The sequence below is a fragment of the Vanessa cardui genome, chromosome 30 (assembly GCF_905220365.1).
Source record: "Vanessa cardui chromosome 30, ilVanCard2.1, whole genome shotgun sequence".
NCBI classification, from domain to species: domain Eukaryota; kingdom Metazoa; phylum Arthropoda; class Insecta; order Lepidoptera; family Nymphalidae; genus Vanessa; species Vanessa cardui.
In genome coordinates this window covers 3,798,414-3,826,202 of record NC_061152.1, presented here as the reverse complement: position 1 = coordinate 3,826,202, position 27,789 = coordinate 3,798,414, and the positions used below count along the sequence as shown (strand labels likewise).

At 36.2% G+C, this 27,789-nt stretch overlaps 1 protein-coding gene across 1 annotated transcript in view; it reads left to right on the top strand.

Annotated features, from left to right (window-relative positions):
• LOC124542250 overlaps positions 1-27,789 on the top strand; it is a 44,290-nt gene that overhangs the window by 5,034 nt on the left and 11,467 nt on the right. The window contains exons 2-18 of the mRNA XM_047120197.1: positions 7,541-7,629; positions 7,928-7,984; positions 11,698-11,844; positions 12,274-12,355; positions 13,301-13,422; positions 14,176-14,348; positions 15,333-15,439; positions 16,386-16,493; positions 17,393-17,465; positions 18,298-18,494; positions 19,534-19,613; positions 20,852-20,964; positions 21,649-21,806; positions 22,665-22,758; positions 24,407-24,513; positions 25,475-25,612; positions 27,145-27,248. Of these exons, the coding sequence (XP_046976153.1) occupies positions 7,566-7,629; positions 7,928-7,984; positions 11,698-11,844; positions 12,274-12,355; positions 13,301-13,422; positions 14,176-14,348; positions 15,333-15,439; positions 16,386-16,493; positions 17,393-17,465; positions 18,298-18,494; positions 19,534-19,613; positions 20,852-20,964; positions 21,649-21,806; positions 22,665-22,758; positions 24,407-24,513; positions 25,475-25,612; positions 27,145-27,248 (1,924 nt within the window). The 5' untranslated portion in view covers positions 7,541-7,565. The remainder of the gene's footprint in view (positions 1-7,540; positions 7,630-7,927; positions 7,985-11,697; positions 11,845-12,273; positions 12,356-13,300; positions 13,423-14,175; positions 14,349-15,332; positions 15,440-16,385; positions 16,494-17,392; positions 17,466-18,297; positions 18,495-19,533; positions 19,614-20,851; positions 20,965-21,648; positions 21,807-22,664; positions 22,759-24,406; positions 24,514-25,474; positions 25,613-27,144; positions 27,249-27,789) is intronic.

Here is a 27,789-nt window from a genome sequence, read left to right as displayed (position 1 = left end):
ACTTTAAGAAAGTCGTAGAAATGTAGCAGCAGGGGTGCACCGAAACTAATAAAGTATTGAAAGTGGTCCACGAGAAAAATAAGTTTTGGAACTACTGCACTAGACTATCGAAGGAGTTTAGACGGACAGTGATAGATGTCAAAGGATTTTATTGTCGTACTAACTTATTCGAGACTATTCTAGAATAAGAATAAACTCGTTTGACACACAAACGAAAAAAGAACAAACAACTATATAGCCAGTAAACATTATTAAAGACCTAATTATATATAAGTCATTTTGTAAGACCCAATGCCTTATGACATTGTTTATATGAGACAGCTCTAATCAATGATATTCTAATAAACAGATATGTTATATCCATACTAAACAACAGAAAAAAGTGTGCCGCGCCGGGGACCGTTTATTTTACATTTCGTTACAAGTAAAAAGGATAGCTTGATAAAAACAATAAGTAAAAGGGATAACTAGATGTTTTAATTACGCAAAACGTATTACTGCGTAATTATGATGTATTGTAACGTATTACTACGTAAAACGACTAAAGGCAAACGTCCCAATTAGGACGTTTTCTAGTCTTCACTTTTTGCGCGTTAATAACATATCTGTTTACTAAAACATCATTGACTCTAATACAGTATTTGTATATTTGCTCAAAATGCAAAAGCCTGAATCCGTGTCAAGTATCTTCTCTAGAAGTTTGCGCCAGATAGCAGTTAGTTAAGAATGCTTCAGTAATGTCGATGCAGCATCAACGAAGCTTGATTCTCTCTAAAACATCGTCTGGATATAGTTTTATTGTTCGCTAGCGATCCGCCCCGATTTCGGGCGCTTAATATACTACAGAATATCTTACAACGTTCATAGCTTTTTTGTGATTAGACAGAACAAACAGCTTTCCTTCCTTTTTTTATTCTTATTTTTTTAAGGGGACCTTTGTAGGCAGCCTATACTATGTCGGCCCCATCGTTACACGCTAAATACAAATAAAAGGGTAGGACTAAATCAGTTTATAAATAAAATTTTAACAAAAAGAAAAACCGACTTCAAACAAAACACTATTTTAAAACAAATAAATATGCACTAAAAACTAATAAAAATAATTGCATATTTTATATATTTTTTAAGACTCCTCCTAGGTAAAATGAAATGAAAAATATTAGACTACTTAAAAGTCGATTTACGATTATATAATGTAGTTATAGTTATTGTTATATTTGGAGCCGGTGTCAGCTACGGTGCTCTTGCCCCAACAATCAAAAGAAAGAAGCGATATGAGCCCCTTGATTGATCCAGTATATTATTGTGTAAAAAGGTAATTTGTAAAAAACATATTTGTTAAAGTATTCTCGTATTGTTTTTGATAGATATACTGTAGGGTTTTATTGGCTGACACTGACGTTTGATTCATATAAGCGTTCCGTTTATATGAGTCAGAAACTACTTCGAGGACAATTTCAAAGGAAACTTGCGAATAAAGCAAAAATAGACTTTCGAAAATGCGGATTTAATACGTCACGCGGCGTAAACTACAAGGATCCCTCGAAAGAGCTGTAATCGAACTCAGCAAAAAAGCTTTGAAAAAGACCAACTATATTTCGGACATCATATGACATCACATCACATACACAAAATTTGATTAAAGATAGTAAGAAATTCTGCCCCATATCGCACCCTAACTGCGAGCCGTATAGGAGTTCCATCACTACATAGTATAAAACAAAGTCGCTTTCTCTGTCCCTATATCTTTAAATCTACGCAACGGATTTTGATACGGTTTTTTTTAAAAGATAGTGTGATTCAAGAGGAAGGTTTGTGTATATAATACATGAACAATATGGTAAAGAAACACTGATAATTTTAGAAGTTTGCGATGTGATGTCGTAAATAAACAAATTCTGTAGTATATTTAGTATCAGTATTGCACCCGTGCGAAGCCGGGTTGGGTAGCTAGTTGATTATAATATTCGACTATGATAATTACATAAACATAACCACATTACGGAAGGTGACTCAAATATCCAAATAACCTATAAATAAAAGATTCGACTGAGTATCGCTAACGTGCTCCTCAGAATTGTTCCGTTCCCTTCCGTTCCGTTACTTTGTCATGGATCCTGTGCTCAGAACCTTACCAAACTTTCACCAAATTACCCTTGAAGTATATATTTTATAATAAAAAAAGAATTATCAAAATTGGTTAACGTGATTTTCAGTTATTCACCTATTTGTCGCGCATATTCATAATGCAAATTTAAGACTTATGTCGTTTTCATACGGATACCATCATCGGAAAAAAATAAAAAAAAAATGGGACCCCACGGGAAGCACTACCTTTCAAACAAAAAAAAAATATCAAAATCGGTCCACCCAGTAAAAAGTTATGAGGTAACAAACATAAAAAAAAAAAGAAAAAAAAATACAGACGAATTGATAACCTCCTCCTTTTTGAAGTCGGTTGAAAAGGTCGTTTTGATTTATATTAAGTGTACAATGTATTTAAGGTACTTAATTGGATAAGTAATAATGCTGTATGACTTAAAATCGCTACGAAAATAAGCCATTTCTATCATAAAATGTAAAGAATAAACGATGATTATTGTTTAGAGGTTATCCCTAAGAGATTACACTTATTGGGACCTTTTTGAAGATCTTTTTATGTTGTATAATACTGTAGTACATTATTTTGATCTATCTCGTAGGGATCAACCAGCGTTTGCGATATTAGCGCAATTTTTTTTTTATTTACGACATAATTTTAGAAACCTCTAAAATAATCAGTGTTTCTCTTATGTATTGTGCATGTATTATACATATAAAGATACATATAAACGTTTAAAATAATCAGTGTTGCTGGCTGGCTGGACCGATTTTGACGCGACTTTAAACGGCAGATAGCTAATGTAATAACGAGTAATTTAGGCTACAACAATACCGCGGGCACAGCTAGAATCTATGTATTTGCATATGTCTTGAACATGACCACTCAAAATCAAAATAAATTTATTCAAGTAGTAATTACAAGCACTTTTGAATCGTCATTTATCAACTGTATTATGTGAAGCTACCACCGGTTCGGAATGTAGATTCTAGAAGAACCGGCAAGAAACTCAGTAGGTACTCTTTTACAATATTTGAAAAGACAATCATGTTAGTTAAATACAATTATATTATATATCCTGTATGGAAGTGGAACATTATATAGTTACCATCAGATGTCCTTCGTCACCCTAAGATCTATTTTCCTGTGCTCAGCACGAGCGATAATCTGCTTTACCGATCGAGAATGACATATCGCGTCGCAATGATTTGACGTTTAGTTACAAAACGTACTAAGAGCTTAATACTTGATAAACAAATTTGAAAACTAACGAAGGTTTTCTTTACTGTACTTATTATTAATCCTTTGCTTAGAAGACAAACTCGTTTTTTCTTTAGTAATTTCTACAAGGGTCTGAAATTAAAAGCGCAGTATAATGTGGCGTCACGGCGTGTGACGTAATTACACGCGTCACGCTTTACCCTTAGTGTGAAAAGCTAGGGTTGTAATGTCTGAAACGGAACAATGTACAGTACGGCACGACTTAGGTTAATAAATATCACTAAATAGCGGCAAAATTCGTAAAACCGATCACATCCGAATTAAGTACGCTATCCCAAATTATCAATATGTATTTCTTACGTGAATATGATCTTTACACAAACGTAATAACTTGTAAACTTTTGCTAATCCCTTGATTCACCAAATACTTAAGGGTAGTGCTGAAGTGCTATTGTCAAGCTCCTCGTATCAATTTTCAGGATATGAAGGGGTGAAATCATCCCTTGCGTTAAATAAGTTTTTCAAACTCAAATGACTTTATTCAATACAGAAGCAATACACTTTCTTATTGATGGTCAATTGAAACACTACCACCGGTTCGGAAAAGAAAATACCCTGACCTGAGAAGAACCGGCGAAAGAAACTCAGCGGGTTTTTTTTTGTTTGTCTCATATATTATATAAACAATTTAATATGAGATGTAATAGCCAGAAGGCTATCGTTTCATTCCCAAGGTGTGCTATCGGTCATATGATATGTAATATTATCATATTATCATCGTCGCTTTACACGCACTCGCTGTCTCGGGTTGAACTGACGCGGGAATCTATAGCGACAAATAGCGTCGAACGGCGCGATAGGGAGCTGTTTATATTGGTTGTGTGAATCGGCAGTAATCGGTTTCATTGCATTTTCCTATGCTACATCTAAGTCGTGTCGTACTACACCTATGATGTCAATGCATTAAGTGATACCTTACCTAATATATCGTTTTGAGACCAAACATAAACAACTAAATACATTCATTGATTTGTCAGAGTACTTTTTCGTTTCGTTTATAAGAATAGCCCATAACGTTATCGGCGATATTGTTTCATAAATAGTAACGAGTCGGTAACGCCAACAACAACAGCAGCCTGTACTTCCCACTGCTGGGCTAACGCTCTCTCTTCGAGGAGAAGGTTTGGAACATATTCCGCCACGCTGTTCCAATGCGGGTTTGGAATACACACGTGGCAGAATTTCTATTAAATTTGACACATACAGACCTCTAATTATAAACACAAATTAGGAACATGAATATTCAGCGGCGCTTGCATGGTTTGAACTCGCAATCATCGGTTAAGATATACGCGTTCTAACCACTGGGCCTATGCGTAAGAGAGGAAAGCCAGACATTGGCGTCGTAACGCGTTACGTAACGAAAGGCTTTACCCTCCCATAGAAAGATATCACTTAAAAAACTAAATCATAATCAGTTAAGAATTACATTTGTTCTCATATTTACCCTTAACACGTTGAATGCGGAGCGAGGTCTAGCACGCCCCGTATGTGTCTCCTGTGCGGTGCAGCTAAGAAAAACATAGCTGTCTCTGTCGTGCGGAGGCCGTAACGTCTATTCGATATATTGCAGGAAAGTGATGGATATATTTATATGATGCCGACTGAAAACAGAATGCTATGGTGTACCTACTCAATACGGGGTCTCTTTGACTATGTAGCGCACTGTAGAAATAAAAATATTAATATACTTAAATTGTAGTTATTATCTCGTCTTTCTATCTGCACTTACCTCTTCTTGTCTTAAGCTCCTATCACCAAAGGTTGTCTGTGAGAGATCGCTATAAGCAATAAGACCGTATTTGCGCACCATTTGTTGTTTTTTTTTGTTTCTTTATTGCCATTAAGTGTCGTGTAATGTGTTGTGCATTAAAGTATTTTAAATAAAATAAATAAATAAATACAAAAAATTGATCACATCACAGCATCACATAATATGTAATTTAGATTATTAAATGTTACGGGGTCTAATAAGTACCGTACCGGTATTATGATATTTTTCATACGAGGTCTTAAACACCCCGTACAACTGTTAAACTTATAAAACAACCGTTAACAACCTGTATTAGGGGTTAAAAAGCTTATTTAAAAAAAACAAAGTTGACAACCCTATCAACGCATGAATAAGTATTTCCCTACTCTCTATAACTGCAAAGGGGATGAAAATTTTTAACATCCCTTAACGTACGCGCCCTTAATTTTTTGAGATGGGCGATGAGATAATTTCGACGCTTTTCATTAAGCTCGGTTCTTTAGTTTTTTTAAACATTCTACCATTACGAAAGTCCAAGGCCATTTTGTATGACGTAGACACGGTTGACTGACGTCATAAGCCTCGAAGTTAACCTATAACGAACAAGACTATTTGAATGGTTTTTAAAATCCATTTTAAATTATTTAGTAGTTAAGGAACCCAGTGAAAGTTGATTTTTTACGCAAACAACTGCAAAATTGGAGTGTCTGTTTGTAATATTAAAATGGCCCTTTTTTACTCAATGCATATATACACGGTACGTATACCAAAATAACATTGTTTACAATTTTTGTCTGTCTGTCTGTTGTTCCTGAGTCGAGATGGCCAATTGGTTAGAACGCGTACATCTTAACCGATGATTGCGGGTTCGAATCCAGGCAAGCACCGCTGATTCATGTGATTAATTTGTCTTTATAATTCATCTCGTGCTCAGCGGTGAAGGAAAACATCGTGAGGAAACCTGCATGTGACAAATTTCATAGAAATTCTGCCACATGTGTATTCCACCAACCCGCATTGGAACAGCGTGGTGGAATATGTTCAAAACCTTCTCCTCAAGGGGAGAGGAGGCCTTTAGCCCAGCAGTGGGAATTTACAGGCTGTTGTTGTTGTTGTTGTCATGTTCCTGCTAATCTCTGGAACGGCTGGACCGATTTTGACGGGATTATCACTGGCAGATAACTGATATAATAAGGAGTAACTTATGCTACAATTACTTTTTGTTTGGTCGCCGGCACACCTAGTATATGTTGAATGGCTACAGAATCTCACTTCTTCTAAAGACCTACAAATTAGCTCTGTAAGAAATTATAACCATCCGAAATTTCGTATACTTGTGTAAAATTAAGTTTCGTAGATTACGTATTTTTTTTTAATATGGCTTTTATTTGTGCCAAGAGGGCGCAGATTATTTCGATGGAGAGAGAGAAGACACGATGGAGATTGAACGGTGCGGTCGAGATTGCAGGCTTAATTTAATTTTAAGGGCACAATAGTAGTAGACTCTCTGTTAACCCGTAACCTAAATCAATACATATAACATTATTATTAAGACAACAAATGAGAACGATCACAAAAACATTTACAACTTAATTTCATTACGCTCAATATATTTACAAAAAAATTTACAAAATGTACTAAATACACACATTAACAAACATTCAACATTAATAGGGCGAGGAACTTTGGGAGAACGTCGTAAACAGGATGGTAGACAATGTAATCCCTTAACGATACTTTGGCGTAAATAGTTTTGCCCTTGATTCACTAAATACTTAAGGGTAGTGCTGAAGTGCTATTGTCAAGTGCTCGTGTCATTTTTCAGGACATGAAGGGGTGAAATCATCCCTTGCGTTAAATAAGTTTTTCAAACTCGAATAACTTTAGTCAACGGAGACGCATCACACTTTTTTATTGATTGTCAAATTAATACCACGGTTTTTAACTTTGCCATCTCGTAAATTCAAATCGTTTAAAAAAATACATTGGTAAAAAAGGCGTATTATTCGATACAAGATTTTGTAGATGATAAAAAAATGTGGAATTAATACCTGTTGACTTCCAGGCAGGATATATTAATTTAAATAATTGTATTAACTAACATGACTGTATTTTTTTTAAATGTTGAAAAAGAGTAACTACTGAGTTTCTTGCCGGTTCTTCTCGGTAGATTCTACTTTCCGAACCGGTGGTAGCTTCACTTAATTGTTAAATGACGATTCAAAAGTGCTTGTAAAAGCCCACTTGAATAAAGTATATTTTGATTTTGATTTTGGTTCTGAAAAATAACATGATTTTGATTTTACTTCCAAAATTCCGATTTTCTTTAACGATGAAAAGACAATTTTTCAAAAATTCATAGCTCTCGATCAGGAAACTTTAATTAAGGCCATTTTGTTTTTCAGATAACCGGCATGCCGTGGGCGTGAAATGGATGGTATCCAGATGGAGCCCATCGGCAAATACAAAGCCGACCGTAACGGATCCGCTAAGGGTAAATAAACCAAAACATTTACTATAGTCAAGTAATCTAACGCTATCAAAATTTCTTTAGTTTCAACCAATCAATATACGCTGTGAGTTTTTATTGCTTCTATGAGATCTCAAAACTTTTTACGATGGAAAGACTGCATCGAGAGACTTGGCAGTTTATTTTACATTTAATTCCATGCCGTGATATATTTTAATTGAAACAAAACTTAAAAAAATTACCTTTATTTCAAAACCTATAAATGTTGTATGTTTTGTAAGTTGTCCTTATAAATAAGTAAATTGTTATATTCTGTTGACAGCGGCCGCTTGGCGAAACATGGTGGATCAAGATTTGGATGATGTGGCGTTTTTAGCTGGTAAGTAACGATAACAATTAAACACTTATTCCTTTACGTGGTCTTCGTAAAGCTTCCAGAAGTGATCTTTTTCATTTCAATCATCTTGATATGTAACCCAATTAACACAAAACCTATAGGCCTTCTTTAAGAATCAGCTCGTAAAGGAGATTGCAACCGTTTCATGCATTCGTGGGCCCAAGTATTATACAAATGAAAGTTCTCTTATTTTTTTATTCTTTTTTTTAAATATTTGAATTTGTTAATATAAGAATTAACATCATTAAATGCTTAAATATATACACATATGAACTAAAACTAGTTACAGTATCAATCTTGACCGCGTGGAATGGTGGCAAGAATGCTAGCAGCATTTCCCCGTTGAATCGCAATTCCGATCCTCTGGGCTAAACGAACCAGCCCTCCTGTCACCAGTGGAGGCAATGAGGCGAGGTGTTATACTTTTGATGAAGCTTTTTGCACAACTACTCCAAGGACCAAGCGTTTCGACAGCAAATGTCTTATTTCGAAGGACTCACAATAACAATTCTCCACAAAAAAAAAATATGGAAAAATTAGGTAATCCAGGAATATAAATATATTTGAATTATAGTATAAGTTAGGTTATATGAAAATGGTTCTACTTCCGTTCCATGTGTATTCATCCCATTTTATTGGTTTCTGTATTGTAAAATAGTAAAGTATTTTGTAAGATTTTTTACAAAAATGTAACCCATTTTTTTACGATGCTTTTCATTTTGATAACTTTTGGGCCCTAAAGTTCTCGTCCCCTTTATTAAAAAGTTATGAACATGCGTTGTGGTTTTTGGGATTATTGCATTTAAATAGAAAGCCCGATGTAGCGAGGTAACATTGTTTTCTAATACGTAGTGATTAGTATTAAAGCCAATATGGCATGTAAATCTGAAATGATGATTTTGGCCAAAACAAACTGTATTTATAATTAATTTCGTAATCAAGAAGAAACCTCGTGAGGAAAACTGCATATGGCAGAAGCAGTGGCGGATTTACCAATAGGCTAAGTAGGCTGGAGCCTAGGGCGGCAGATTTTGAGGGGCGGCAAATTTAGCACAAATTTGTTGTTTTCTTGCAGAAATTAAAAAAAAAAACTTGTACTCACATTACGTCCGTAATCCGTATACTCGTCACTACATAGCGGGTTGGAAAAATAATCTAGTAACTGATACAAATATCACCTAGTTTATAATCATACTAATAACGGGAAGAAACCGATGTAATGAGAACGATAGAACACAAATCATAAATGCTGCAAAAAAAAGTAGGGGTGGCAAAAATTGAATAGCCTACCAGCAGCAGATTTGTAAATCCGGTCGGAAGTATGTTCTATAAACTCTTATTGAAACTTTAGTTCAGTATGGGGCCTTTTACAAGCTGTTTTTATGTAGTGATTTACATAATATAAAATAAAGTCGCTTACCGCTTTCTCTCCCTATGTATGCACAGATCTTTTAAATTACGCAACGGATTTTGGTGCAGTTTTTTTAATAGATAGAAAGATTCGAGAAGAAGGTTTTTGTACATAATATGTGAACTATAAAGTAGAGAAACATTAAAAAATCTGTAGTATGTTTAGTTTCAGCACCCGTGTCGAGCCGAGGTCGGTTGGTAGGCAAATATAAAATTCGCATATATTTTAGTTAATAAATAACACACTAGTCAGGTAACAACTTTTGTTGAAATATATACCTTTTAATATAACATAACATATTGACGACCTCCGTGGTCGAGTGGTGTTTACACCGGTTTTCATGGGTTCGCCACTTCGAGGTCCTGGGTTCGATTCCCAGCTGAGTCGATGTAGATTATCATTAATTTTCTATGTTGTCTTGGGTCTGGGTGTTTGTGATACCGTCGTTACTTCTGATCTTCCATAACACAAGTGCTTTAGCTACTTACATTGGGATCAGAGTAATGTATGTGATGTAGTCTGCGTCTTAATACCCACCTCAGCTATACAACATTCAGATTGAAATTCTCGGCTTTTTTTCTACTATAATTTGCATGTATTATACATATAAACGTTCCTCTTGAATATTTCTGTGTATTGACGAAAACCGCATTAAAATGCCTTGTATAGTTTAAAAGGTCCAAGCGCACAAAAGCGAGTATGTTTTCTATGTACAAAAGAAAACAAAACAAAATGGCGTCGTACGAATTTCTTTGTTTCCATTCTTTTAAAATTAAGTTTTGTTAAGAATAGCTGGAAAAATAAATATTTTTCTCATACGGAGGAGAATAGTTTGAAAGAGCTTTGTTTGTCTATTAAGTAAGGTATGTTTTCCGTTTTATTTGTAACTAGCGTTCCGACCAGTACTAAATACCACGGTTACAGTACTAAATACTACATATTCTACAGAATTTGTTTATTTACGACATCACATTACAAACTTCTAAAATGATCAGTGTTCCTTTACTATATTGTCCATGTATTATATACAAACCTTCCTCTCAAATCATTCTATCTATTAAAAAAACCTCATCAAAATCCATTATGTAGTTTTAAAGCTTTAAGCATACATAGGGATATATCGAAATTCTGCACATGCAATGCACATGAGGCAGAATTTCGATGAAATTAACACATTTCCTCACAATATTTTCCATCACAGCCGATGATGGGATGAATTATAAACACAAATTAAGTACATGAAAATTCAGCGGTCTTTGTCTGGGCTTGAACCCGTAATTATCTGTTAAAATGATTGATGTACCTCTATAATATCAACTAATTTAACCGTATTAGAAAATTAGGGTAAACTTACCAGTGACTGGCCACTTAAGCCACTTACATAGTTTTGGTTACAATTATTATCAAATATATATTATCACATTAACATAGTTATATATATCTTTATCTATGTATAGCGGATATTCTTTTCTTTATATAAAGGGCGTTCATGTAGCAATAAAACTAATTTATTAAATAAATATTTCCATAAAAAGAAAAATATACGCTTTTAGGTAGTAACTGGCCGTCAATATGTTGTAATTGGCATTCAATAAACAAGTAATTGGCTATGAGATGACAATTACTGAACACTAAAGATCCAAAATAATTACAGGATTTTAAATATGCTCTTATATGTTAACAAAAATCATTTAAAAATACTTTAAAACTTAACTCTACCTAAACGAATGCACTATTAACTGGGAAGATGAGGTGACATTTGCTTAGGAACACCTGATGTTTTTTCCAAACCAAATGAATTTGGCTGTCGCCTGTGTCTATACTGAAAATAAAAAAAACCAAGATGATAGCTAGATAACTACGTGAATCCACTTCTTCTGAAGAAGTACACTTCTTCAGAGGTGGCTGCGTGTGATACAATTCTTATTATATGGAAATCAAGTTCTAAGTGGCCAATTACTGGTTTTACCCTTCATGTCTACGGTAGTTTGATTGTATTAATTTTTAAAAAAACCCGTATCATTTCTAATTTTGAATTAAATAATTTAATAAAGCTGAAAGGTAAGCCTGTGAATAATGAGTGGTAAGATTTCAGAAAACGTATTAATTGTTACTTACCTATCCCTCACAAATTAAGCACATACATATAGTGGTGCTTGCCTGGGTTTGAACCGATATTATCGCTTAAGATGCACGTGCTCTAACCAGGCTAGGGTTACTCTCTAACACATTTTATTTGAAAATCGAATATAAAAACTAGTCTAATTGATTTGATGTTCTCTAGACACAGATAAGGCAAGGGAAGCCAGGGACCTCGGTGACACGCCGGTGGCCGTCTGTTCCCAACGGCGAGCGCTATGTCTGGCCGCCCTGGTCTTCTCGGCGATGTTCGCCACCGCACTCCTGGTGGTCTACGCAACTCCACAACCTGGTTAGTAACGAAATATAAGAGCGGTAATTGAGGACTTTGATATCAGAAGTGTAATTAGATGGATGAGACATCGTAGCTAACTCAAATAATATGTTATTCTTACAAAACTGTGTATTCTCTTTTTAAAGTGGTAGGGCTTTGTGCAAGCCCGTCTGGGTAGGTACCACCCACTCACCAGTTATTCTACCGCCAAATAACAGTACTCAGTATTGTTGTGTTCCGGTTTGAAGGGTGAGTGAGCCAGTGTAACTACTGGCACAAGGGGCATAACATCTTAGTTCCCAAGCTTGGTGGCACATTGACGATGTAAGGAATAGTTAATACTTCTTACAGCGTCATTGTCTATGGGCGATAGCGATTCTACTAGTATTTAATAATCTAATACTGCATTATTGATTTTATAACATAAAAGTTGGTTTGTTATTTCAGAATGCCCATGCCTCAGTGAAGCAGAACTGCTACCAGGTCAACCGCCCACGGGGTCTGAGGAAAACGCAACAGCCGCGAACAAGTAAGGCAATATTATATGTGATATCAATTAACGTCTTAGTCTTGCTTAGTTACTAATTAAAGTGTAGACTGATTAATACTACAGAGTCCTCTTCCAGAGACTCTTTTTTTGTTTTCTTTTCCTAACCTTCTACTTATAGGTCTAGATCTAGATATATATATATATATATATATATATATATATATATATATATATATATATATTTATGCTATGGGTTGGCGAACGAGAAGTTGGGCCACTTGATGGTAAGTGGTCACCACAAATTCACCATTCCTTACATCGCCAATGCGCCACCAACCTGGGATCTAAGATGCTATGTCCCTTGTGCCTGTACTTGTACTGGATCACTTACCGTTCAAACCGGAACACAGCAATACTGAGTACTGTTGTTTGGCGGTAGAGTATCTGATGAGTGTGTGGTAACTAGCCAGACGGGTCGTGGGACATCTGTATTATATAATAGACATGATGAAATAAATTAAACAATCTATAAAATGAATTACGTGATACTTACAAAATTGTTATGATATTTACGTAGAAAAAAAGTTTAAATAATTTAGTACAATACCGTATACAATAGAAAGAGACCGTAAGTAGAGAGATAGGTACGTAACGATTTTTGCGAGCAACAACAAACAACAACAACAGCCTGCAAATTTTCCACTGCTGGGCTAAGACCTCTCCCTTTGAGGAGAAGGTTTGCAACATATTCCACTTCGCTGTTCCAATTTGTGTGGCACATTTTTTATTAAATTAGACACATGCAGGTTTCCACACGATGTTTTCCTTCACCGCTGAGCACAAGATGAATTATAAACACAAATTAAGTACTTAAATATAGTGGTGCTTGCCTGAATTTGAACCCGAGATCATCAGTTAAGATGCATGAGTTCTAACCACTGGTCTATCTCAGCTCATACAGTACACTCTATATCCTTATTTCAGGGACAGGATAGCCAGCAATGGGATGGTGTTTCCATGGCGCGGCGCGAGACTGCCGACGTTTCTAATACCTAAGCACTACAGCCTTTGGTTGCACCCGAATTTAACTACCGGAGAATTGAGGGGTAGGTAACAATTACTTATTTTAATTTGAAATTGAAAATTTTATTTAATGTTTCACTTGTTCAATATTCAGTGTTTTTAATCGACATCAAAAAAATACTAGTACTTCCCATGTTGGTCCAGTTCTGAGGATATATATGAAAATCATATAAGTCTTAAATTTTTGCATTATGTATGTGCGCGATAAATAGGTTAATAACAATAAACGAACTAACTGACCCCGGCTCCAAATTTAACAATAATTGTAACTACGTTATATAATCGTAAATCGACTTTTAAGTAGTCTACTTAATTTTCATTTCATTTTACTTAGAAGAACTCTAAAAACTATTTTGAATACGTAATTATATTTTTTACTTTTAGTGCATATTAATTCGTTTTGAAAAAGTGTTTTGTTTGAAGTTGGTTTTTCTTTTTGTTAACATTTTTATTTATTTATATTATTAAAAAAAATCTACAACGGCTGACACCAGCTCTAAATATTACAATAACTATAACTACGTTATATAATCGTAAATCGACTTTTAAGTAGTCTAATAATTTTCATTTTACTTAGAAGAATTTTAAATTTAACGTTTTTTTTTTGAAATTTTTGAATTTTACGTAATTTTTTTTTTACTTTTTAGCGCATATTAATTTGCTTTGAAATAGTGTTTTGTTTGAAGTCGGTTTTTCTTTTTAGTTAAAATTTTATAACGAAGATTTTCATTTGTACCTTTTATAATGACTGCAATTATAAGTGTTTCGTTTCACAGGTGAAGTGTCGATAGACTTCAAAGTGGACCGGGACACTTCCTTCGTGGTCCTCAACGTGAGAGACATGAACGTCACCGAGAGGGCGCTGTTCAAGAGCGGAGGTTCCCTGGGCCCGAAGGTCGCGAGGACGTTGGAATACCCGCCGGCTGACCAGACGTATATTGAGTTTAAGGTACATTTTATTGTGGCAGTGTTAACATTTTGTTTTTATAGTGTTGTATTTGCCAGTAAAACCGATGATTGCGGGTTCAAACCCAGGCAAGCACCGCTGTTTCATGTGCTTAATTTGTCTTAATGATTCATCTCGAGCTCAGCGGTGAAGAAAAACATAGTGAGGAAACTTGCGTGTGACAAATTTCATAGAAATTCCGTCACATGTGCATTCCACCAACCCGCATTGGAACAGCGTGGGGAAATATGTTTAGCACTTTACAGCGTTCGTGGTTCTACCCGTGACCACGAACGCTGTAAAGTGCTCGAAACGTCGGTATGTCCAAAATAATTAATATACGCGATTAAAATCCGTAATAACTAGTTTTATTTAAATGTGTAATAATCGCGAAAATTTAAGACAACATTATGTTCCAAACCCTCTCCTCAATGGGAAAGGAGGCCATAGCCCAGCAATGGGAAATTTACAGGCTGTTACTGTTACTGTTGGTTATGGGTCGTTGTTAACATTTTATTTTTAAAGTGTTGTTATATATGGATATACTAGTAATAGCCCAAGGCTTTGCTTGCTCTAAAATAACAATTTGATCTATCTGTTTAAACGATCAAAGAGACGCTTATGACGCTGGTTTTTTCACTAGGCATCGGTTTCTAGTTCTAATTTTACGTCGCCTTCCATACTTCTCTGTCAGACGTCATCTCACAAGTAACATTCTTTCTGACCATATCTTTCACACAATCCATCCATCGTTTCCTTGGTCGTCCTCTACCTCTATATCCATCTACATGCTTAAGACCTTCCTTACAACATGGTCCTCATTCCCCCTCATAATATGTCCATACCATATCAGCCGGTTTCCATATAGTTATCGGTTTAATCTATAATATATAAGACAATAACTCAATAATGAAAATAATACAACACTCAGTAGAACTCAATGACTTTCTATTGACTCTTTAATTTAAGTGCTTTTATTGTTTCCAGGAAAAACTTCGGCGCAAATATAATTACACGCTAAGTCTCCGTTTCATAACGAAATTAGATCGAAGCGATAAGCAACGCGGATTCTTCTTAACATCAACGCATCGACAGTAAGTATATAAGATCATAATTTTTTGTACTAAAACTAAAAGTCATTCCAGGAAACGAACTCCTAAAGGAAATTTTCCCTGTGCGGTCATTGGCTAATGCGCGTGACCTTGATTAGCCAATCAACCAATGAGCTGCGAGTATTTTTATCCATAGGAATTCGAATCGTGGAATGAACTGTACTTTACAGAGTTAGATGGGGCCTTGAAATTAGTGACAGGAATTCATCTATGTACATTCATTTTTTTTAACCGACTCGTACGTCGTGACGGTAAACGTCATATTTTTTTTATGGTATAGGTTGGCGGACGAGCATATGGGCCACCTAAAGGTAAGTGGTCACCATCGCCCATAGACAATGACGCTGTAAGTAATAATAACCATTCCTTACATCGTCAATGTGCCACCAACCTTGGGAACTAAGATGTTATGTCCCTTGTGCCTGTAGTTACACTGGCTCACTCACCCTTCAGACCGGAACACAACAATACTGAGTACTGTTATTTGGCGGTAGAATAACTGATGAGTGGGTGGTACTTACCCAGGCGGGCTTGCAAAAAGCCCTCCCACCAAGAAGTCTCTCCTTCCCCTCCCTTTTATCTTGTGTGTATACTTCATATACTAAGATATAGTGTGTGTGACGACGTAGCTTGTCCCGGCTTGTTTTCAGAAACATGACGTCAGCATCGCTGACGTTACAAATGTCAGGGTTTGGATTTCTATCTGTACTCGGTATGAAATTTCACCCAGGAATTATTCATCTCTGATTCATTCAAAACTAAGGAGGTCCGATCATTTCGACGGCTCGAATAAGACTGTTCATATCGGCGGGCGCTCGACCTCTTATAACAAAATTTTTTGTAATCACATTTTTTAACATTTACTACAAGATATGCGTGATTGTGTTTGTACCAGTATATTTTCAACGTCTGTGTGTGTGTGTTGCAGTCGATGTGCAGTTTCTCGGTTCTGGCTGACTCACGCCCGGTCAGCCTTCCCTTGCCTCGACGAACCACATCTTAGAGCTACGTTCAAACTTACCATTGTAAGGGACAGGTAAGTAACAATTAATACGTTTTCTGAAAACTTACCACTGTTTACAATGATGTTCTAGTAAACAGATATGTTATTAACGCACAAAAAGTGAAGACTAGAAAACGTCCTAATTGGGACGTTTGCCTTTAGTCGTTTTACGTAGTAATACGTTATAATACAACATAATTACGTAGTAATACGTTTTGCGTAATTAAAACATCTAGTTATCCCTTTTACTTATTGTTTTATCAAGCTATACTTTTTACTTGTAACGAAATGTAAAATAAACGGTCCCCGGCGCGGCACACTTTTTTCTGTTGTTCAGTATGGGTAAAACGTATCTGTTTATTAGAATATCATTGCCTGTTTATTTTACAAGCTTACTTTTCAGTTGTATTAAATGATTTCATACAACCTTAATTATAAAATATACAACTTATATATAAAGAAAATAAAGTTAATTAATATTATCGGGGTGCAGTTCGTAAAAAAATATCGAATATATGATAAACTTTACTTCATAGGGATATAATCAATGATATTCTAACAAACAGATATGTTATTTCCATACTAAACAACAGAAAAAAGTGTGCCGCGCCGGGGACCGTTTATTTTACATTTCGTTACAAGTAAAAAGGATAGCTTGATAAAAACAATAAGAAAAAGGGACAACTAGACGTTTTAATTAACTTAAAACGTAATACTACGTAATTATGATGTATTATAACGTATTACTACGCAAAACGACTAAAGGCAAACGTCCCAATTAGGACGCTTTCTAGTCTTCACTTTTTGCGCGTTAATAACATATCTGTTTACTAGAACATCATTGGATATAATATATATAAGATTATGTTATAGTATAAAGTGTCTTTGACATATATGTATGTTTATTTAAACTGGTGTCATATTGTCTCCAGATTCCACGTGTCTCTAACGAACATGCCGATAGTCGCTACTGAGGAAGCCGGATTCTATTTGGGACACCGATTGGTAAGTTACATTAATGACTAGTCATAACCCGCAGCTTGTCCTAACAAGATCGCCTCCTGTATTTTTGACGTGAACTACTAGAAGTACAAAATCAGAAAACGTCACGGTAGCATGCGTAAGCGATCCCGTGTCGCTCGCCGAAAGATGGAGAGGGTACCGCTGGTTTTTTAGTGGGTACACCCGGCGTTCCTGGGCGCACTCGGCACACACACACACCCCCACCACTTAATATCACGTGGAGGAAGCGCGTAAAGCGTTTCTCCAGCGAGAATAAAAAATTTTTAACCCACAGCCTCCCTGGCGTTTTATGGCTTGGACATCAGTTGTTGTTGTTGTTGTCATAAAATATGCCATATATATCACATACATATATACACCGTGTATACAATATATATGTATATATATTGTACTGTATGTATTCTTATATTATGTTAATTCTTATATAATTACATAAAATCATTATAAATTGTAGCCTATGTTATTATCATGTATAACCTATATTACTGTAAAATTTCATTCAAATTTGACGACCTCCGTGGTCGAGAGGTGTGTACACCGGTTTTCATGGGTACGTCACTCTGAGATCCCGGGTTTGATTCCGGAGTCCGATATAGATTATCATTAGTTTTCTATGTTGTCTTGGGTCTGGGTGTTTGTACCGTCGTTACGTCTGATGTTCCATAACACAAGTGCTTCAGCTACTTACATTGGGATCAGAGTACTGTACGTGATGTTGTCTCATATTTATTATTGTTATTAAATCCGTTCAGTAGTTTTTTCGTGAAAGACTAACATAAATACATCCTCACAAACTTTCGCATTTATTTTTCAGCTTCAAGATGAATTTGCAATTTCACCCCCGATGTCGACACATATGATGGCGCTCGCTGTGTGTCGCCTGCAGCGTAGGGCTGCGCCCCCGCTACCTGAACCGACCCCAGAAGTCACAGAAGCCCCACCGGATGACTTCGTGCCTCCGCCGGAAGTCAGCCTATATAGTGACCAGCAAGTTATATTGGACGAGTCGGGGTTTGTGATATATATATAGATATATATTTATTTTATATAATAAGGAGCAACTTTGTAACTTTGCCGTTTCATAAATTCAAATATGTAAAAAATACATTGATAAAGAAGCAATGATATTCCAATAAACAGATATGTTATATCCATACTAAATAACAGAAAAAAGTGTGCCGCGCCGGGGACCGTTTATTTTACATTTCGTTACAAGTAAAAAGGATAGCTTGATAAAAACCATAAGTAAAAGGGATAACTAGATGTTTTAATTACGCAAAACGTATTACTACGTAATTATGATGTATTATAACGTATTACTACGGAAAACGACTAAATGCAAACGTCCCAATTAGGACGTTTTCTAGTCTTCACTTTTTGCGCGTTAATAACATATCTGTTTACTACAACATCATTGTAAAGAAGGCATATTATTCAATACAAGATTATGCAGACGATGAAAAAGCGTGGAATTAATACTTGTTGACTTCCAGGCAGGATATATTACATACATATGTATATAACTGTAATTAACTAACATGACTGTATATTTAAATTTTGATAAAGAGTAACTACTGAGTTTCTTGCCGGTTCTTCTCGGTAGAAGCTACTTTTCGAACCGGTAACATTCACTTAATATAGTTGTTAAATGACGATTCAAAAGTCCTTGTAAAAGCCTACTTGAATAAAGTTTATTTTGATTTTGTACCTGAAGCCTTAGCCCAGCAGTGGGAAAAATTATAGGCTGCTATTCTTGTTGTTCATATCCCACAGATACAAAAGATAACATCTAAATTAATAATTACTCGTAATCGGCGACATTTTTTTAACCGACTTCAAAGTAAGGAGGTTCTCAGTTCGATTGTTTGTATATATGGTATGTAGGTATGTTTGTTCGCAATTATCTCGCGTTTGGCTAGAGCTATTTGGATGCGGTTTTCAGAAAAGTATTTGTTACATTCAGGAGAAGATTTTAGTGAAAAGAACGAGGTTCTTAGTTTGACCCATAATTATTAAGTTACAGTTAACTTTATAGTTATTTTCATTTCAGGCCACTGTTAGAATGGGTTCAGAAAACGATACAGCTGTTCGCGTTTGAACTGAATACGTCTTACCCATTACCTAAGTTTGGTAAGTATTACATAATATATCTACATAATAGTCTTTTACATAGATAAATAGTAACAGACAGACTGACAAACCTTTAATTGCTGTATTCCTTAAAATCTCTTCGAAAGTAAGCCATTTACTGTCGTAAAAAGTGAAGGATTAAAATAGCTTTTGTGGGTTATTCGTCAACCTTTTTGAAGGTCTTTCTAAAGTATTCAATACTTTTACACAAGCGCAAATATGTGTTTATTTACGACATAAGAGTCGAGATGGCCCAGTGGTTTGAACGCGTGCATCTTAACCGATGATTGCGGGTTCAAACCCAGGCAAGCACCGCTGTTTCATGTGCTTAATTTGTCTTTATAATTCATCTCGTGCTCAGCGGTGAAGGAAAACATCGTGAGGATACCTGCATGTGACAAATTTCATAGAAATTCTGCCACATGTGTATTCCACCAACCCGCATTGGAACAGCGTGGTGGAATATGTTCCAAACCTTCTCCTCCAAGGAGGCCTTTAGCCCAGCAGTGGGAATTTACAGGCTGTTGTTTTTTGTTGTTGTTTTATTTTTGTTAGACATAGCTTTAGAAGCCTCTGAAATAATCATTTAAACCTTCCTCTTCAATAAATTTATCTATTAAAAAAAACCGTATCACAATCCGTTGAGTGATTTAAAGATCAAAGCATACATATGGACAGTCAGTAGGCGACTTTGTGTTATTCTGTGTAATGATGAGATTCGCGTCGCATTGGAACTGAGATGCTATGTCTCTTGTGACTGTATTTACACTGGCTCGATCTCCTTTCAAATCAGACACAACACAGCAATACTGCTGGGTGATAGATTACCTGGTAAGTAAGTGGTACTAATCCAGACGAACTTGCACAAACCCGTACTACCTTACCTTTAAATTTTTTTAGTATATAGAGTCTGTAATGGTGAATTGGAGTGCTTGTAATATGTGAAACTAACTCAATCATGATTAAATTTTAATCTTTAAATTATATTCCCGCCCGCATTCGAATACGTGGTGGAATATGTTCCAAACCTCCTCAATTGGAGAGGAGGCTTTAGCCCACCAATGGGAAATTTACAGGCTGCTACTGTTACTGTACTGACGATCTTAGCGCGAAATTCGAAATTAGAATACATTAAAAAAAAAACTGTGTTAGTTTTTCTATTATATCTCGTTATATAAAACATTTTTGGTAAGTTCCTTTAATACGGAAATTATCTTTAAATTAAATTCCATTATCAGATATAGTTGTCGTGGATGGCGGTAACCAGTACTCCGAAGGATGGGGCCTAATCACGCTGTCGCCGTCGCTACTGACAGATACTAAAGCGATCGCAAGACTATTAGCTCAACAGGTAAGATTATGTCAAAAAAATATTGTTATACTTTAACTTGACGATGCCGAGATGCGGCGTGGTTAGAACGCGTGCATATTAACCGATGATTGCGGGTTCCAACCCACGCAAGCACGACTGAATCATGTGCTTAATTTAATTTGTGTTTATAATTCATCTCGTGCTCAGCGGTGAAGGAAAACATCGTGACGAAACCTGCATCTGTCTAATTTCATCGAAATTCTGCCACATGTGTATTCCACCAACACGCATTGGAATAGCGTGGTGAAATGTTCCAAGCCTTCTCCTCAATGGGAGAGGAGGTCTTAGCCCAGCAGTGAGAAATTTATAGGCTGTTACTGTTACTGTACTGACGTTATTAGCGTGAAATTCGAAATAAAAATGCACTGCGTTAGTTTTTCTTCTGTATCTCGTTATATAAAACCTTTTTGGTAAGTTCCTTTAATATGAAAAACTAAATATTGTTTAATAGTGCATTGGAGGCCTTCAACCTTACATGAGAGGGGTTTTTGCATGCTTATATTTTATTTCGGATTTTATTATTTAATTAAAGTCATTACATAATTTAAAAAATCAATTAACATTATGTATTTAACTAGATTTTTCATACACATACATAATCTAATATTATAATTAAAATGTAAGGAAATGTAAATCGCGAAATAAAAGACTTATTATTTCTAGTGGTTTGGAGGTCTCGTTTCTCCGCGCTGGTGGAGTTCCCAGTGGCTCCTTGAAGCCTTGACGTCAGTTTTGGGTGAAAAGGCTCCAGCGCTAGGCGGAGCGCCCGCTGAACGACAACAAGACGCCTTGTTACTAGATCATGTCTTACCTGCGCTCAGGTAAGTGTGTATGATTAGGTAATAATGATTTATTAACAACTAGCAACCCGATCCGGCTTCACATGGGTCCATTGCAGATACTAAATTTTTTTTTTCATGTTATAGGTTGGCGGACGAGCATATGGGCCACCTAATGGTAAGTGGTCACCATCACCCATAGACAATGAAGCTGTAAGAAATATTAACTATTCTTACATCGTCAATGTGCCACCAACCTTGGGAACTAAGATGTCATGTCCCTTGTGCCGGTAGTTACACTGACTCACTCACCTTTCAGACCAGAACACAATAATACTGAGTACTGTTGTTTGGCGGTAGAATAACTGATGAGTGGGTGGTACCTACCCAGACGGGCTTGCACCAGCCCTACCACCAAGTACTACTACACTATATACACTATATACTACAGTTAGATTGTTTCTTTATTATATTGCCCATGTATTATGTAAAGTCTTCTCGAATCAATATATCTATTAAAAAAACCGCATCATAATCCGTTTCGTAATTTTGTGAGTGACTTTGTTTTATACTGTGTAATGATAATGACATTTATAAATGAATACGGCTGAACAGAATATAAAATTATACAAATAATGAAACTAGTTATATAAAATAAACTCTATATTATATAAATGTAATTGTAAATTATAAATATATTTAATTTAATTGTGGAAAAGAATAATTAATGGGTTTCTTGTTGGCATGGTAAGCGGCGACGGTGACCTAACATCAACAGTACGCCACCAACCTTATCCCTAGTGCCTGTAGTTACACTGGCTGACCTTTCCGGGACACAAGAATACTGACCACTGCTAGTTGGTAGTGGAATATCTGAATTAATATGAGTTTCTGATTCAGGCTGGATTCAAGCTACTCGGTCCGAGCGGTCGCATCTCCAAGGCTGGACAAGGCCGATATCGAGTCAGCCACTGACGATTTGTCGTTACATAAAGTGAGTAATTTAACTATAATGCAAACTAGTTTTGAAATAATAAAATAGGCTATTCGACAATGCGAAAAATAAATTGTGAATTATTGTAATCAGTGTATATTATGACTTTAGAAATGGTTATTTACTAACGAAACTTGAAAAGAATACTTAATTTATTCAAAAATCAATAAATAAAAATGCATTCTTTCAAACGTTTGTCACGTGACACAAAACGCTCCCGATTGGCCGGGCTTATGATGAAGTCACTTTCTTGTAAACCTCGCTTTTCTACTATATGTACCACAGATTAAAATACAGCAAAGTGACGTCACCGAACCCATTGCAGCGCAATATTATCCAAGCAGCGTTTTCGCGCGTTATTTAAATATTGAGTTTTTGGTATGATATTTTTCGGCAAATATGTACTAGAAATAAAAAAAAAAACAACTTTTAATGGGTTCCTTAACCTCGTGAATAATTTTAACCCCCATAGGGTTAAAATTATTCACGGTTAAAATTATTCAAATTGTCACCCCTGCATTGCATTGCATGCTCCAAAAGTGAACCATTTTTGAGTTATCACGTTTTTAGCTATTTTAAAATTTCTCAAAAATACAACCACCGCACCATTATTTTCTTTTGTTTTATAAATACGATTAAACACTGGATATTTGCCAGTATTTGAACAATAATTATCGGTCCAAATTTAAAAATATGAGATGGAAAACAAAATTAATTCAATATTTTTTGATTTTTTTTCCTCACAAATGCCTAAAAAACTAAAAAAAATCATAATGGAACTTGGCATGAATAAGGGGATTATAATTATTGCAAATAGTCACCCCTATCACCGCCTAACGGATATACGTCTTACCGACTTTGAGAGGTGATTAAAAAATCGTAAATTGGATATGGATGTAACTGATTATTTTTTTCTTTTTAGTTCATTTTTGAAGGCGGTTTTTTTTTATTTATAAAAATTTATACATAAAATGTTAATATTAAAATAAGTAACTAAAATATATTTTTTTTATTTATTAACATAAGAATTAACAACATTAAATGCTTAAATATATACAAATATGAACTAAAACTAGTTACTGTGTAAATCTTGACCGCATGGAATGGTGTCAAGAATGCTAGCAGCATTTCCCCGTTGAATCGCAATTCCGATCCTCTGGGCAGAAAACGAACCAGCCCTGTCACCAGTGGAGGCAATGAAGCGAGGTGTTATACTTTTGATGAAGCTTTTTGCACCACTACTTTTTACTGAGCCGAGATGGCCCAGTGGTTAGAACGCGTGCATCTTAACCGATGATTGCGGGTTCAAACCCAGGCAAGCACCACTATATATAAGTGCTTAATTTGTGTTTATAATTCATCTCGTGCTCGGCGGTGAAGGAAAACATCGTTAGGAAACCTGCATGTGTCTAGTTTCATTGAAATTCTGACATATGAGCATTCCACCAAGCCGTATTGGAACAGCGTGGTGGAATATGTTCCAAGCCCTCTCCTTAATGAGAGAGGAGGCCATTAGCCCAGCAGTGGGAAATTTACAGGCTGTGACTTTACTTTTTTTTTTTTTACTTTTTACTACTGTAAAGATATAGATTAATGGTATAATGTGTCCTTAATAATGGTATCTAAAGGTTATGTTATGGTGTCTCAGGGTGCAGCCATAGTGAGTATGGCGATTGAGGCCGCGGGTCAGGAGGCCGGGCGCGCTGCGTTGGCGCGACTTCTGCGTGACCATCGCTCAGCCAGTGCTGACGCCAGGTATGTCAAACTTAGGCTCAAACCAGTGGCTTAGCTATCGTAATGCAGGTGGTGCAGTGCACCAGGACTTCAGGGGGCCCTCTAAACTAAACCTTAAGCTTTTGAAGATAGAAAAACACGACCCTGGGTACAGGATTACTTATTTGGTATTTATAATTTTAAAGGGTACTTATTAGTTAAAGAGGGATGGGAAAGAGGGGATGAGGGCCTGATTCTTTTTCTATGCACCGGAGCCCTTCCTCACCTAGCTACGCCACTGACTGAAACTCCTTTATTTAATATAAAAGCACTAAGCACTTAGTATGTACACAGTACTTGTTTTGCAGAAACAGTCAAACTCAAACTCCAACTCAAATTCTTTTATTCAATACTAGCTGTGCTCGCAACCTTGGTACATATACCAAAATAACATTTTTTACAATTTTTGTCGGTCTTTCTGTCTGTTTGTTCCGACTAATCTCTGGAACGGCTGGACTGATTTTGTCGAGACTTTCACTAGCAGATAACTAATATAATAAGGAGTCCCTTAGACTACAATACTATTATTTTTTTGTTAAATTCAAACGCGTACAAGATCCGGGCACAGCTAGTGGATTTATAAAAATACTTTGGATTTTACACAGACACACTGGCCTCTCTGACAGGCGACCGCGCGTTTTTTAATGTATAACGCTCCAAGGTATTGATATGACGACCTTCCTGATCGAGTGGTGTGTACACCGGTTTTCATGGGTACGCCACTCCGAGGTCCCGGGTTCGATTCCCGGCCGTGTCGATGTAGATTACCATAAGTTTTCTATGTTGTCTTGGGTCTGGGTGTTTGTAGCGTCGTTACTTCTGATTTTCCATAACAGTGCTTCAGCTACTTACATTGGGATCAGAGTAATGTATGTGACGTTGTCTCATATTTATATTTATTTATTTATATATTCAGGGGCAATATTTTTTAATTTTGTTTCAGAGATCTATGGCGTGCCCTCCAACACGACAGCACAGAAGACGCCCCCGCTCACGCTTGGGATGGCTGGTGCGAGAGACCGGGATACCCTTTGCTTTGTGCCCGAGTATCTGGCACTGATGTCGTAGTGAAACAGGAGAGGTGAGGGAACACATCTATTCAAAATCAAAATCAAAAGAAACTTTATTCAAGCAGGTTTTTACGAGCACTTTTGAATCGTCATTTAACAATTAAGTGAAGCTACCACCGGTTCGGAAAGTAGATTCTATCGAGAAGAACTGGCAAGAAACTCAGTAGTTACTCTTTTTCAATATTTAAAAAATGCAGTCATATTAGTTAAATATATATATGTATGTAATATATCCTGCCTGGAAGTCAACGGGTATTAATTCCACGCTTTTTTATAATTCATTTTATTATTGACGTAGCCTGACTGCTTATGGACAAGTTGATTTTAAGTGGTCACCACCATTTTCCTCAGACATATTAAATGCAGGCATATTCGCAAGGCAAAGCATATTTGCGAATTGCAAAGTCGTTTTTTGTACCTACTTCTAGCACAAGTGATGGGCTAAAACAGCTTTAAATATATATATTTGTCATTCCTTATAATTTGGGCCATTGCTCATATGATTAAAAAAATAATGAACGACTTATAGCAAAAGAATTTGCGCACTCAATTGTGCACTTATACGTACGTACTATGTAGTTAACTGGCTTCTGTAAGGCGAGGTCTAATATGCCTCGTATGTATCTCCCTTGCGGTGCGGGTATGAAAAACATAGATTTCTTTGTCGAGATGTTGTAGGAAAGCCATTAACATATTTACAGGATGCCTATTGAAAACAGAATACTATGGTGTACCTACTTATAATATTCTTTGACCACGTACCGCACTGGAGAAATAAAATTCGATCACATCACATCGAGTTTTAATTTCTCAAACGTTACGGAGTCTAATAAGCCCTGGTACAAGTATTATAGTTTTCATACGAGGTCTTAAACGCTTCGTACCACAGGAAAAATATTGCCGCAGACGTGTTATAATATTCGGTTATCTTCATAAATATCACACCTATAACTCAATAAGGTATTAATACTACTTATATACTTATATGTGGTACCTTCGTTACTTCTGATTTTCCATAACACAAGTGCGTTAGCTACTTACATTGGGATCAGAGTAATGTATAGATAGCGCACGAGAGTGTAGTGTTGTTCCATCCTTGACAGCTATCGTACGCTTGCCGTGTTACCGCATTATTATTGTTGAAGTAATAAGAAAATTATTGGCAAAGAGATTGATTGATTGAAGATACTATTGATCGATTTATAATTGAAGTCAGCGACGGTGAGGATAGTGACACCGATTCAACCATGTGTGAATCTGATGATAATAATAATAAATAAATTTTTGTGTTTTTTTTTATTTCGTTTTGTGAAAAATTAATAAAAATGTATGATCAGTATTATTTTGCCTTTTTTTCATTATGCTAACCTAGTAAAATTATCGATATTAATTACTCACAATATAATGAGTATTTTGGTCATCAATTATAATTAGGTCACAGCACTATCGAATTCCTGAGCTCTGAATTCAACTCGTGCGCTATCTATAAGTGATGTTGTCCCATATTTAAAATATATCAGATTGAATAAGGTTCGACTTTCAGATTTGTCATGTCCGCCGATCCACCGGACCCCGAGCCGCCGATGCTGAACTACCTCTTGACCTTCGACCTTCGAGCGGAGCTGGATGAAATATTCTACGAGCCAGGTAAGCTTAAGACCACAGCCTATATATATTGCTGAATAAAATTCAGAACATTCATTCATCCACTTCAACCCCAATAAGACACAAGTTTTCTATACAACAACAACAGCCTGTAAATTCCCACTGCTGGGATAAAGGCCTCCTCTCCCTTTGAGGACTTGTAACATATTCCACCACGCCGTTCCAATGCGGGTTGGTGGAATGCACATGTGGCAGAATTTCTATGAAATTTGTTACATGCATCCTGACGATGTTTTCCTTCATCGCTGAGCGCGAGATGAATTATAAAGACAAATTAAGCACATGAAACAGCGGTGCTTGCCTGTGTTTGAACCCGCAATCATCGGCTAAGATGCACGCGTTCTAACCACTGGGCCATCTCGAAGTTTCCTATATTTGAGAACATTCCGATAGCCGCCACTGGTTTCGGAATACTGGGCGTCGATGTTTCGAACTCGTTCATTTCCGCGGTCAATTGGAAGGCAAAGCCAAATTGGCATCAAAAATTTCACGTCAGCCCATCGCCTAAAACTATACAAGGCAC